Source organism: Aythya ferina, assembly GCF_964211825.1.
Source record: "Aythya ferina genome assembly, chromosome: 11".
In the NCBI taxonomy this organism is placed as follows: Eukaryota; Metazoa; Chordata; class Aves; order Anseriformes; family Anatidae; genus Aythya; species Aythya ferina.
Genome location: NC_140307.1, coordinates 12,265,662 through 12,280,233, shown reverse-complemented (window position 1 = coordinate 12,280,233; position 14,572 = coordinate 12,265,662). Strand labels below are relative to the sequence as shown.

The 14,572-nt window shown below is 45.2% G+C and overlaps 1 protein-coding gene across 6 annotated transcripts in view; it reads left to right on the top strand.

Moving 5' to 3' along the window:
- The window catches only part of HCN4 (hyperpolarization activated cyclic nucleotide gated potassium channel 4), a 168,997-nt gene that overhangs the window by 61,131 nt on the left and 93,294 nt on the right, over positions 1–14,572 (top strand). For 2 of the 6 annotated variants that reach the window (XR_014696798.1, XM_084532190.1), the window contains exon 1: positions 6,534–7,422. The exons of the other annotated variants lie outside the window; for them this stretch is intronic. Coding sequence is in view for 1 of the 2 variants with exons in the window: in XM_084532190.1 (XP_084388316.1) it covers positions 6,719–7,422 (704 nt within the window). In the remaining variant the exon portion in view is untranslated. Of the gene's footprint in view, positions 1–6,533; positions 7,423–14,572 lie in introns of those variants that run through there. 6 annotated transcript variants of the gene reach the window in all.

Genomic DNA, 14,572 nt, shown 5'->3' with positions numbered 1-14,572 from the left:
ATAATGGGAACGTCTTGAGGACTCAGGCTGGCCTGACCTGGTTGCTTGTTTGTAGAGGATGTACTCATGCCAGGAAGGAATGAATCGCAGGCAGAAATGCTGTATCTCAATTCCATTTGCCCTTGTTTTTATTGGCAGTGACATTCTATTCCTGTAAAGTTACTGAGTGGGAGGGGTAACCACCTAAAATGGGCCCTCGGGGGACAGCAGCCTGAGGAGGGGTATCTACGGCAGGGGTGGTGACAAGGTGGGATCCTCTGCTTGAAGCTCTTCTGCTGCCATATTGCTTAGATATGCTGGCTAAGCTTGTTTTTGTAATTTTGCTGTCTTCGGGAGTTCAGAAATCATGAATAAGCATTAAAATGTTCAGCTTTGTTCCCCAAAATTGTGAAATTAATGGCTTTTAGCTGTCCACCTAAGGAAATGAAGCTTATACAGTTATGCTTTATATCCATCAGTCTGTCAGTTCCCTCCTGGTAGTATTTCAACGTGTTAATGATGTAAAACGTTAACAGAGGGATTTTGTCTCTGAGTGAGTATCTTCCCATGTATCTGTAGAAGTAGATAGGGTCATAAAATTACACGATAATGGTGCTTGGAAGGGACCTGTGAGGGCTCAAGGGGCCTTCTGCTGCAGCCTGCACGCCAGCCTCAATAAATTACATTTCCTCAATCACGGAGGAAAAGTTTGGGCTGAATCCTGTACCTTAGGCATGGGAGACTGCAGTCACAACACATGAATCTATGGGACATTTCTTTCATAACCATTCTGCTTACAGAACAATTTATTTCTAATTAGCAGACAGTCTCTTTTTAAAAATTTTTAAATTCTCTGCCTGTCTTCAGCAATTTGCCGCAGGGAGGCATCGTTAAGGTAGGCTCACAAAAACAATGAGGGAGAGCAGTGTGTGCATCCAACAGGTGATACAGGTGTGAAACTGGTTTGCAGTTGCATCAACAAGGCGATGTTGAGCTGGTTTGAGGCGCTCACTGAGGAAGAAGAAGTGTTAAAAAGTCTGGCCTTCCTGAAGTTGGGTGCTGCCCTTACTGTTATTGGAGACAGTAGCACATTTGCCATCAAATCCAGCCCTGTGTGATAATCAAAAATAGTACAGTTAATGTGGACAGAAGATGCATCGGCGGGGAGAGGCTCATGAAGAGGGATCCATTATTCTTTGTGAAGCTACGGCTCATTAAACGCTGGTGAAAGGTGCTATTTTGAGAAAGCGTTGTTTGATGGTCGCTGAATGGATCCAGTTTGAGCAAACCTCCCCATGCTGTTTCAACCCTTTTCTCAATAATACCAGATAAGGGTAGAAAAATAAGCTGGTTCTCAGTATTTTAACAGGAATTTGATGGAATATACATTTGGAAAGCAAATGTTATTGAAGTCCAAGATACAAGCTTAGTATGAGCATTTCAGTGTGGACATTGCAAAACTCATTTATAGAGTTTAGACCACAATGCAAATACTCCATAAATTAAGTAACTGTGACAAAATCATATAGTTACTCTGACCTCAGCAGCTTCCCAGAGCCTATGTAATTTCTGTTCCTCGTGGCTTCACACCTGGTTACTTGTCCCTAAGTTTTCTGCTCAGGGAGTATTACAGGTGGGGTGACAAGATGCTCTTGCTAATCAATCTGTTTGTAGCTGTGATTTTTAGCTACTTCTTTGAGGGAGGATTAGCAACCTTTACAGAAGTTCTAAACATCCTGAAAATCCTGAGGGTTTATTTTTTTGCATAGTCTGTGACTTATTTTCACAGATAGCAGCATGACTGATTTTTTGGATAACATTTCCTTTTTTGCAGTGGCAAAGCTGTTTGCTAGTTATGAGCACATTGCCAACAACCCCCTGGAAATACACGTCCCAGACGAGTGCTCCTATTTTGCTGTGGTTATAAGGATGAAGAGGGTGGGATTACTCCAGGTTTATTCATCAATGGAAGCTGGACAGAAAATAGCTTTCCAAGTACTTCTGACACAAGATTTTCTTTTGTGCCTCTGCTACTGCTGCTGCTGTTTCCCTGTGCTGGTTCCACAGCCCACTGTTGTTAGAGATCTGTTTAGTACCTCTCTGTTTCCACTGATGGACATGGAACTGTTCTTTCTCCCAATGCAACCTAGTTCTTGTGCAGCACAAGAGGACTTTCTGCTCCCATCCTGACTTCCAGTGCAGTGGAACTCTTCCCTCTCCCCAGAGCCCAACATCCTGGCATGTATCTCGCTTCCCATTGCTCAGCACTTTCTTTAACCTGACCAGATGCTCAGGTGCCTTCTTTGTGCAATAAATAGGTTTCAAGATATGCTCCAGCTGCTCAGTCCCCCACTTCCCAGTTCCTATTGACAGAGCAGTAAGAAAGCAGAGGCTGAATATCAACAAGCCCACGTGTGACAGCATGCTCGTGTAACTGGCAGGGGTGAGGGGGATATAGGATTTATGTATTTAAGGTGAATATTTTTTGTTATCTTCTAGGTATGAAGGTCACAAAAACAAACTGCAGGCGCAGTGAGTGGCTGTGCCACTAAAACTCTGAGATAGAATTTCTGTGTTTTGTAGTGTTTAATATTTCATGGATTTTCAAATGTCAATTATGAGTTAGAAGCTGCCTGCTAGGAACAACATGCAGCCTTGAAGGGACTTGCTCCAGTTCCTCCAATCTATACCACATGTTAATTAACTCCTTTATTATCTGTGAAGCCAAGGGTTCAAGGATGATGCCTGAAACTCTTACCCAAGCAGAGCTAGTCCTAGCAGGCTAGCATGCAGAAAGCTTGCACTGCTGCTTCCTGTACTCTGAGCAAGAGGATACCAGTTTTTATGGCTCTCAGTCTGTTCTTGTATAATCCTGAGCTCAGTAGGAACCTGATTTTTCACATTTGCATTGCAGCACTGTATTTTTATTAAAGTAGCATCACATATATATGTACATAAAGTTGACAAAATCCCCTAAGAAACAAGCAAATCTTTGGCTGCTTCACCTGCATTCTCCCTACTAAATCAGCTCCCTTTGTATCTCTGCCAGCTCTTGGAGCAGTATCTGATAAATATTGTTAAAAAAAAAAAAAAAAAAGATAATTTTCCTCAAAAAGAGCTTTCCTTTTTTTCTGGTATGTGTGTTCTCTATACCCCCTTTGAATATTCTGTGCAGCCAATGATAGGCAAGGCTTAACCCACCAACAGTCTCAGCTTTTCTGAAATGTTCTAAAATGTGCCTACAAAGGCCCATTGCTAACATGGAAAGCACTGCCATAATGCCAATAGTAAATAATGTCCGTGATGGTAGCTTCATACCATTAGACAAGGATAATTCCCAGCCTCCTGCACTTAATTCTTGGAAGGCTCTCAAATAAAATACCATTACTTTGAAGTTTTCTGGATACCAAATTGTCATTACATTTTAAGGACTTTGAAACTTCCTCTGAGTTTGGTACCTGTGAATCCTGGAGCCAAGGTTTAGAAGTGTTTAGGAACTTGCAGACAGAGCTATGCAGGAATTCACATTCTGGTTTTTAGCATTTTGGGCTATGTGCTTGACAAGGCCTAGATTCGATGCAGCACTTACATTCTCCTTTCAGGTTAAGCATTTTTTTCAGAAGGGGATGAAGATATTAAAGTGACGTGCTCAAGAAATTGCTTCAAAGCAGGTGCTGAAGAGAAGCTTAATGCTTTACAAACAGTTGTAAAGATAACAAACGTGGTCCCAAACCAATAATTTAAAAACCTCCTCTGTAACTGAGGAATTATATGCCTCGTGTACGGGCTGGACACTGGCGACCGGGGCAGTGAGAGCCAGAGGTCTAAGCACGGGGACATCTGCATGCTTCTGTCATTGCGCAGCAGTGTGCCAGGCAGCCTGACTCAGTCTTTGCACCTGATAATTTCCTTTCTTAGCTACAGAAGTGATAAAGGAGCATTCTGCTGCCTGGATGCTCTGTTGTGTTCTCTCCCCCTTTTCAAGGCTGTAAGAGAATCTTATTTGTGTCATCAAATAAGGCAGCATTCAGAGAATAATCCCAGAAAGACCAGGAAAAAAAGAGTGTGGGTATTTTCCGAGCCTGCTAGAATACCTATAGCTGAAGGAAGGCGAACAGCTTGATTCCTTGAGCACGTCCTTTATTGCTCTGTCATTCTCTGGGAACATTAGGGACTGTGTTTAAGAAGCTGCATCAGTTTCAGATGTTATGCACCTCATTAATCAAAACAGCTCCTTTTGGAAGGCAGTTGATTGCAGCTTAGGCACAGAAGTGCTTACACCTCAGCATCCCTTGGTGCCTAGAGAAGGAAAAAAGTAGAGGAAAAAGACGTTTACCGCTATCACTGGCTTTGTTCACATTATCTAATCTACAGGATTGTTTGAAAATCGAGATTTATTTCCCTAGAAAAAGCTTGTTCTACCAGAAGTTGGGATGAAAAGAATAAAACTAAATAATATTTTTGCCAGGTAGCTTCTCTGTAGAGTATTTCAAATGAGTCACAGCTCGTCCAGGTTGTGCCAGGAGGTGGGAGGACAAGAGGAGCAGGTGAATGCTTCGGAGAAAGGATTGGAGAGCAGGCAAACAAAGATGAAGAAGCATGTGCTGTCTGTGTGCATGGTGAAGTCACTGCTGGTGGCTGCATTTCCTTAAAGTAAGAGCTTAAGTACCATCCTGCTGCTTTAAATGGCAGAGTTATCTTAGGCCTGTGACAAGTGACTCCTGGGGGGGGAAAGGTGAACATTTGCTTATGAAAGCAGAAGCACAGCGATTCTCAGGGAACCGGTGAGGGTTTCCTCACTGCTTGCAGTGGGCATTGGCTGCCTGCATTTAGCCTCCCTGCCTGTCTGCAGGGTTCACGTGGTTTCCTTTTTCTGGGAGGTATGATTTTAACTATATAAAACAACAAACATTCTAGAAAGCCACAGATCCTGAATCTGTGCAAAAATATCTGCAAACAGCCTCTTACATGGCTAAACGGATTCTTAATTTAACTCCCCTGGTTTCAAAGGCTTTACATTAGAAAATAATTGGAACTGGTTTATCAGTCTAAGAGCTTCATAAGCATAGTGGAATAAACAGCCATTCCCAGGGCAGGGCAGGGCAGGGCTGATGGCCACCTTTTTTCTTCCTTTCCTTGTGATCAAAAAAAAAAAAAAAAAAAAAAAAAGGTAGAGAAAAGCCTGATTTAAGCTTTTTTCTATGGCTTTGGCCTCTGTGTTGCATGAGGTGGTGCCTCATGGCCAGCAGTGAGAGGAAGGAAGATTCCCACCCCGAGCTGTCCTCCTGCAGAAAGCGCTGACTCAGGTGCCCAGCGGAGTGGGCTTCCCCGCGGCGCAGGGAGAGCCCACGCATCCCACACGCGCCTTCGCCATCCCGGTCCAGCCTCCCTCGTTCCGGTAGGGGAGCTCTCCGAGATGCAGCCTGCCGTTTTTTGAATGACTTCTACGGATCCAACCCCTCAGGGAGAAATAGTAGCATTTGGCATGTCTAATGGGAAGCAAGGCAGCAAAGGAAAAGAACCTTCCAAACCTTTCTTCGGTAAAAAACACAAAGGGGTTCCCAGCAGGCAAACTTGTGCCAGAACAGACAGGCACTCCCCAAGCCCCTGCTTTGCATGCAAGTGAGATTTTCAAGGTGAACCGATATTTCCTCCTTTAGATTTGGATTTGCCCCATCCCACCCACCCTCCTCCTCCCCCCCACCCGTGTCTTCACCAGAAAACCTGCAGCCAAGCAGCCGCAACTCCAGAAGGAGACAAGGATCGCCAGCATCTAAGAGAAAAAGGAATCTTCTTGCTCCTATTATTTTTATGATGCTGCTATTTTTAAATTCACAGCTGCCCGGTAGGTTTTGCTGCTAAACCAAGGATGGCATTAAGCCGGGTGCTCCCTCAGCTGCAGCTGAGCCGCGGCTGACTCCTGGTGAGCGGCAGGAGCCCCGCAGTGCCCAGGCGCCGTGGATGTTGCAGCCCAGCAGCAGCAGCGTTGCGGCGTGCCTCCTGCCACACACACCCTTGGCAGCCAGACGTTGCCCTTTTAAGAAGCCCGGGTGCTGGCTCAGGTAGGCAGAGCCTGTGTGCAGTAGTCGCTCCTATGGCAACCCAATAGAATGGGATCGCTTCATGAATATTCCCAGGAGCCGGGGCTGCATGAGGAATAAGTGATGACAGTGATGTAAGCAAGCAGTGGCTGCTGCAGGTTGCAGTTCATTGTGTTATTGGCCGGCAGGTTGAGGAGTTTGAGGTACCCAGGCTTGCGCTTCGCTTTTCGGATGATGTCTGCCCGCCGGGAGACACTGCACATTTGCATCTCGAAGCCAACATGGCAAGGCGGCTGCTGCTGCTGCTGCCGCCCTCCCTCGCCTTCCAGCCAGAAGTGTGTGGCTCTCCTCTAGACTTCTTGCCCAGTGCTCTGGATCTGAGCAGACAGGGATTGCAGTAACACTCACCAAGGGGAGGCAAGCAGCAAGTAGCCAAATCGGGACAGGGGAGGAGAGGGGGGGGCTTTTTTGCCTTCCCTCTTTTTTTTTTTTCCTTCCGTTCTGGATGCAGAGCCCGTGTGTTGATGCGGAGCCTGTGGATGCCACAGTCTGGTAAGGAGATGACACGCCAGCCTCTGGTCCCTCCTGCCTCTTGAGCTGGGGGCAGGGTCCTGGGGGCAGTGACGGTTCCCCTCCTTCGGCACAGCCAGGGGGTCTCTCCCCCTCACTGAGCAGCAGCAGCAGCAGCAGCAGCGGCCATGGACAAGCTGCCCCCCTCCATGCGCAAGAGGCTCTACAGCCTGCCCCAGCAGATAGGACCCAAGGCGTCGATCATGGATGAGGAGGAAGACAGCGACAAGGACACCCGGAGGAAAAGCATCAGGCTCAAGCCACTGCCTTCGCCCTCTGCTGGGAGCACCCGGGCACTCGGGGGAGACCCCAGCAGAGGGGGAGACCCCGGCCTCCTGGAGACGGAGGCAGGCAGCAAGGGCGCCAAGACCAGCACCAACGGGGACTGCCGCCGCTTCAAAGGGAGCCTGTCCTCGCTGACCAGCAGGCACCTCCACGATGCGGCCGAGGAGAAGAGGCTGATCGGCGGCGAAGGGGAGCCAGCCTCCCCCGGAGAGGACAAGAGCCCCCCTGGCAGTGGGGAGACGGAGCAGGGACTGCCAGCACCCCCACCACCGGCATCCCCCCCGGAGTCCCAGCAGCAGCCCCCCCGGGCTTGCTCCTCTACCTCCATCAAAGTGGAAGGAGGTGGAGGGTGCGACCAGATCACCCCAGATGAGGAGCAGAGGCTGGGCCAAGCCGGTTTCATGCAGAGGCAGTTCGGGGCCATGCTCCAGCCGGGGGTCAACAAATTCTCCTTGAGGATGTTTGGCAGCCAGAAGGCCGTGGAGAGGGAGCAGGAAAGGGTTAAGTCTGCCGGGTTCTGGATCATCCATCCCTACAGTGACTTCAGGTACAATCTCCCCTTCCTGGCCCGCTCAAAACTGGCCTGCCCCTTCCCCTACCCTGTCTAGCTCAGACCTTTCTGCACAGAGCACACACCCAGGGATAACTTTCCTTGCTGATTTCCTAGTCAGAAGAGCTGGAGGACACATCCAAGATCTGCTTTGGTCAAACAATCTGCAGGTTTTGTTTATATTTTAGCTTAATTTTAGTGTCCCCATGCTACTATTATTTTTAAATTGTGTTTTTAAACTAACAGATGCCTCTTGCTTCAGCATTTTATAAGGGAAAGCCTCTCCATAGTCCTGTGTAAATGGGGAAAAACGTTCCCACCTGATGCACAACTCCAGATTAAAAGCACAATGTCTGCTGCTTAACTACTCCTGCATCTCCAGCTCACAACCTGCAGTCTGCCAGTTTAATGTTTCGTTTCCCATTTTAATACCTCAAAGTCCTCTCCCTTCTCCTTCCCCAAGAGTTAGGGAACGATGCTGCCACTGTTGCTGCTCTGTACAGCTTCTTACTGCAGCATCGCTTGTCAGGAATTGGTATGTGCAGAGGATGATAGCAGTGTTCATTCTGAAGGAACTTAAGACCTTCAGAGTCTTACAGACAAAGATCTGCTCTTTTGCATCTGCAGATGCTTATTTGCAAGACTAATTTGGGCAGGGAATAGTTAACGTTGTCTTTAGGAGAGTAATGGCTTTCTTTCACTCAGATAGCAACATTGCCATGAAGGTTAATAAAAAAATTAACTTGTAAACAGTAGAACCAATTATTGTACAGTTTCAATCACATAGCTGGGGGGGGGGGCTGTGTTTAGGCATTTCTGAGTAAAGTATTGTCTACTGCACAGGTGAATTGTCCTCTGCAATACGTATGTAAAGTGCTGCAATCAATAATTAATTACTTAGTGCAATCAATGGCTAAGGGTTACTGCTTCAACTTTAATTACAACTGGCTTACATTTCACATTTAAAAGCACACAGTAGAAGCACATTATTCAAACATAGCCAGCAAATTACGTGATTTTATTGAATTCTTGGACTCTAAAAGAAATGTTGCCTTATCCAGTAAAATATAGTTAGCAAGATAATTGCAGGAAGGAGTTGCAGGATGGATTTTGGTGCCCAATGACAGAAACCTCTTGGCACTACCTTTTCGGGATTTAACAAGCTTAGAAGATTCAGGACTGGCACTGAACAGATTCCTGGATACTTGCTTGGATTAACAAACATTATTAGAAGGCGATGTGAATTGGAAGACTGCACTGTCATTTAAATTCAGCGCAGTCAAGTGTCCCAAGCATAGAGCTGACCGAGCATATGAGGGTTTCCAGTAGCTACATCGTGATGCACAGTCCTTGTAAGTACAATCTTATTCAAACACAGATTGGAAAAAGTATAAAATTGCCTCACTGTTGTGACTGGTCAAATAATACCTCACAAACACAGAGAAATGTGAGAGTGTTTAGCTTTAGAAAGAACAAACCAATTTTATTCTTTTGGCTACAGATCTTTGTATATTTGCCACAAGCCTAGAGTTAAAAACTAACTGCTGTGCTTTCTTGGATTATTCTAGCAAAGTGCTCTCTGTGTGTTGCATCTTAAAGGAATTTTGGATTTAGTCTCTGTATCGTATTTGGATTTATCCTAAAGTAGCCTTCAGTTTGTATATCTTTTATGTGTCTGTATAACGGATTTATGCCCTTCCGTCTTTATGACTGTTTCCAGCACTGAACCAGACTGGCAAACTTCAGTAGAAGGATTGTGGCAGTAGCTGAGGTAGCCACCTTGCCCAAGGTGAGATGGTCCTAAGAGTTAATTTTTTGAATATTCCTAGTGAACCAGTGCTTATTCCTTAAAATGGCATAGCAAATTATCAGGCAAGTTTTTATTTGTGAGGTATTTGGCCATAGGGCCACTCCTAGCCTTACACAAAGGAATGAGATACGCAGGCAAGCTAGACTATCCCAAGCCAGCTGATCATACAGAGTGCTAACACCCAAATGTTCACATGCAGGCAGTTACAGCTGTATCCATGTATGACTTGTTAGCATTAAGAACAAAATCCTCTGCAACGTCGCTTTGCATTTCTGTAGAGAAAGCAAAGTGAGTTGGATATCTGTGCCCTGGTGTGAGAAATTGTCTGCCTGGTGTCAGATTCCAGGTAGGCTGAGAGCTTGCCGTTTTGTGTTTCTTCTAAATTGATGCTAGAAGCCGAGCACACAAATATGTGCTTCCTCCCTACTATTATGGATCAGCATCAGATGGGGCAGTGGTATTGATTGTGCAGAGAAACACCTGAAGAGGCAAGGAGGAGTTGGATGCACCATTGTATGGTCAGTGTGTGCATTTTCCAGGGAACTTTGTTCACCCGTGTTTCTAGGTCACTTGCAGCATATCTGTTTGAATGTGACTGCCACTTAGAGAAAATGCGTGGACTATCATGAAAATAACCTGTGAACAATGGCTGCAGTGAAGGAGAAGAGTGGGAGCTTTCCCAGATGCTGTTCGGATTAGGTATTCCCTTCTGCTCTGAGTGCTACCAAAGCATCTCTCGGAAACAACTCATACGAATATGAGTAACATTTCTTGACCTCCGAAATGCAGTAGGTTGCGCCACAGAGCAGGTATGACCAAGATATTTTCAAGAGCTATATCCTTGGCCCGAAGGACTCCATTTGCTGCTTTGCAAATTACGCAGTGCAAGGCGTGCTTGCTCCTTGCTATAGATGGGTGCAGATCCTGGAGCATTAGGATGCTGTGAGAGGCACGAGTCTCCATTATCTGGCACTTTGCATTGTCACCAAAGCTGTACAGTAGCATTTGGTGTACAAGTTTCAAGTTAATAAATACTCAGCCCCGGATCTTTTTTTCCAGTCTTTTTGGAGAAACTGGCTACGCCTCTGAGAGCGAGGTGCATCTCCAGGTGTTTTGGTAGAGCTCCAGACCTCACGACTCCTGGCTACGTACAGCTCAAGACGTGAACTTTTGAATTGAACGCTCTGACCCTAATTAGCGGAGCTTGATTTTGCTGTAAAATTACATTTGTGCAATTCCTCTGACTTCATGGAGTAACTCTCCTTTGTGCTATGTGAGAGGCATTCTGGTTTTAGAATAGAACAGAGGCTTTCATCATTGTCTCATTAAATTATCATTTTAGCATCTAATATGGCTAATTCCAGTGGCAAATCTATGACCCTCAAAGAGTAAAGCAAATTAATATAGATTAAGGCTCTGTTGATTTCTGCTTTTAGTCCATTGTGAGGGGAAAAGACACCGAATGACCTTTATAAAAACCAGACTCAGTGCCCCTGAGTACTCATGACTAATGCAATGGACTAGTTCTGGGAGCACTTTAAAGGTGTCTTAGCGATTTCTAATGAAAATAAGAGTACTAGCTCCTCTTCTGAGGTTCAGATCTAAGTGCTAGTTACTTGAGTTTATTTGCATCTGTGGCTGATTGCACATCAGTGCAGAGCCAAAGTGTAGATCAAGATTTATCTGAGGCTCTGAGAGCTTTTTCAGTGGATAGATAGGATTGCAATTTATTGCTTAGAGGATGCATTGATCTAGTAAAATCGGTTTAATAAAAAAAATTCCAGACAAACAATGATCTATCTAGTCTGAAGTTGAATGAAGCATATTGGTTGGAGCTGCTCTCCAGAATTGCTTGCAAAACAGTGGAGCATGCTGCTTTTAGAAAGGCCTGAGAACAGATACGCTATCTGAAGGACCAAAATAGTCCAAACAGTGAATGTAAATAGAACTACACATTATTCACTGTCCAGTAATCTATTAACTTCTTCACAGGAAAAAGAAGCTGCTGCTTGCTTGAAAACAATGGAAAATATTCCACTTGGTCCCAACTTGAGATTTTGGATTTTTTCTTTCCACTGTTCTCACTTACTCGGAATACTTATCTGCAAACAGACCCTTTTGTTTGTTTGCTTCCTCTGCAAGACCCCCACACCTGCTCAGGAGCTGGGGAGATTTCTGTGGCACCAAAAGAAATAGATGTGTGAGGTAGGGGAATTTCTGAAGAACAAAATCATTTGCTCCCCTTCGTGCTGGTCCAGACCTTTCAGCAGTGTCAGTCAGACACTTCCCTCGGGGAATCAGTGGGATTTATTAATTATACTACTAAACACTGACCCCAATTGCAGTGGCAGGATTGAGCAAAAATGGGAAGGATGCATGCTTCCCTTTTCCACTCTCCTGAACAGAAGTGATTGCCAGAGTGCCTCACGAGGTGCTGCTCTGTCTGTGGAGATTGTTTTCAGTTGTAAGCTTTTCCTTTTTGCTATTTGTTAAGAGGGTAAACAATTTGTGAAGCATGCAGCACGCTCCCTGGCTTTGGCGGTTCACTTAGGTGGGTGTTGCTCTTCCAGCTCTCGGACAATAATGCTCTTTTCTCTACCTGCTGCCCAGAACGCTGCTGCTTGTGCCTGCCTTCATGCCTCTCCACATTCAAAGGCTGCCCACAATGGCAAATGCTGATCTTGTGACTTGCCCACTGCTCACATGAAAGTAAAATGAAAGCTAGCCATTGTGTGAGCCTTATGTACTGCAAATTGCAATTCTGGTTCACTGAAACCTCTGCTTGGAGGGAAAGGCGGGGGAAACATCTGCATTAGTAGCAGAACCTGTGCCAGTCATTAGAAACAAACAAAAAGTGCAAATCAGTCACGGGCTTGGTGGTGGGCAGCTCATATATTTGCCTGTCTTTTCTTGTTTGTGCTGATGGCAGTTGCCTTAAAATCATGTGGGGGCACTGCTAGCTGAGGAAGGGAGATGTTCCTGAAGTCAGACTTTGCTGTCTTTACTGCAGAGAACTTTCCTGCCAATTCCCAGGGCAGTTTTGCTGGAGCTGAACAAGGGAATCCAAGCAGGAATAACATGAGGGATAATCCAAATCCTGCTGAGTAACATGGATTAGGCTTCTGTTGTCTTCAGTGGACTGTGAATCAAGCTGCAGGAGAGGAAATGCGGTTTCCTGACCATGAAGGGGACCAAGCTGGTGGTAGCCGTGCTTCTCATGTCCTTGGGCGAGTCACCCCAAGCTTCATGCTACGGTTGTGAAGCAGAGGATAAAAAACCCCGTGCTAGAGGCTTGATGTGTGGATATAGTTATTTGTAGGAGACATGTTCAGGTACTATAAGAGGCAGCGTTTGAAAACAGGAAGGTCTCAGTAAATGAAACACCTCAGTGTACCACCATAAGATGTTTTAAGATCATAATCATATAATATTATAGTATTTTCATATTTGTTCATGTGCAGAAAATGAGATCAAATCATATGAATAAATACTAAAGCAAACATTGAGATTTAAGGCAATAGCATGATTAAGATTTCCTGCACAAACTTAATTCAGACCCTTGGTACAAATCTCTGCCAATAAATGACCACATTCTCTCTTCCGCAGAAGCCCAGGCCTCATTCGGTGCACACGGGGATGGCTGTTCCTTTGCAAAAAGCTATTTAACATTTTATCCATCTCTTGGTGTAAGATAGCATATTTATTTCATCTTATTCAGATCCTAGTATGAAAAAACAGGGTTTTTTTGACACTTAGGAAATATTCAAGTGTAAAAGCAATAAATGATCATTTCTCTTCCTGACACCTTGGCTAGGGAACTAGTACTGTCATCCCCAGTCTGTAGTGAGGCGACAGAGGCTCACAGACAGCGAGATCAAGAACATGCATTACTTTGGCATAGTCAACCTGAGGACCCGTTCGCAGAGTGTGTAGCACTACACAGCATGCCTTATGTTCAGAGCTCAGCCTCTGTGGGTGCGCAGTAAGGAACTGGACATTGCTGTGACCCACAAGACCAGGGCACAGAAGTAATGGTTCCTGTTTTAAGAGTATCTGATGCTTTAAGATGAGCAGGACATTTCAGATTTGGACCATTTCTTAGACTTGCTCGGTGAGCAGCCAGTCTGAGAAAGAGGCATGCCGATCCCACCCAAGCCTCTGATGGCTGTTAGTTTGTCTGTTATAGTAAAAAAAAAAAAAAAAAAAGAAAGAGGAGGGGGTTGTCAAGAAACAAACTCCACAAAACAAAGCTGTGAACAAAAACATAGTGTCCTCTTTAATCATCCCCTACAAATATTATTCTAGTTCCAGTTTTGGATTGAGCTATTTGCCTAACACCTCTGCAGGAACTTTTTGGCAAAGACAGAATCTCCAGGGCAGCACTCATCTGCCTTAGCCATCACATCTCATCCTGCAGTTCCTTATCTCTTTTATTGCAAACCTTTCAGATTGTGCAAGAAATGAGCTCGTACAGAAAATCTTTTCCCCACACGTCTGCCTCAAGCCCTTCCTCTCATCTTGAATGAATTCTGTAGGAAGAACTATTTTGAAACATGTAATGACTGTAACGTAATACATACAGCTAACCTCCTTCTGCTATTTCATAACTGAAGCTTTCGACTTTGCAGTCTAATTTTAATACAGGGTTTTGTATAATTGTTAAGGTAAATCAATCCCCATCCTCATCATAATAATGTCCCTGGGTTCATTAGCAGCGATGGACCTTTGAGAGGATATGCTGCACTGCCCTCTGCTCTCAATTAAGCAATGCCCGTAGCAGGCAGTTACAGCAAAGCAGCGATGATGCGCCAGGTTCTTGGGTAGCTCTCCAGGCTTCAAAGGGAAGCGTGCTCTGTGTTGCAGACTGTTTGTTTTCTCTCCTGTACCCAAGCATGATGCCTTCTGCCCCACTCCTTCCAATCTGCTGTTTTCCCTACCCCTCACTTTCAGTGTTCGTGTTGCTTATCTCACCGTTCCTATCTCTGTTTTCTAGGTTTCTTGTAGCATGCTTCTTGTCCAGCCAGTCCTAGCTCCTCATACCCAGTTTTTCATTTGATTACTACTTTCCACCTCACCACAGCTTTTAGCAATGCTTCTTCTCCCCCGCCCCTTGTCCAATTGCAGTACGTTGTGCTTGGCACTTTATTCAGCCCAGTGTCAGTGGCACTTCACTCACACCAGTTCCTTCCCTTGCCAGTCTCAGTCCTTATCTTTCTTTTTTTTTTTTTTTTCTTTCTTTTGTCTTTTCTCCAAATGGATCTCCCCCCCCCCCATTTGTTTTCTCTCCTTCTATGTATTTGTAGTTTCTGTTATCCCTTGGACTCTTCAGATAAGCTC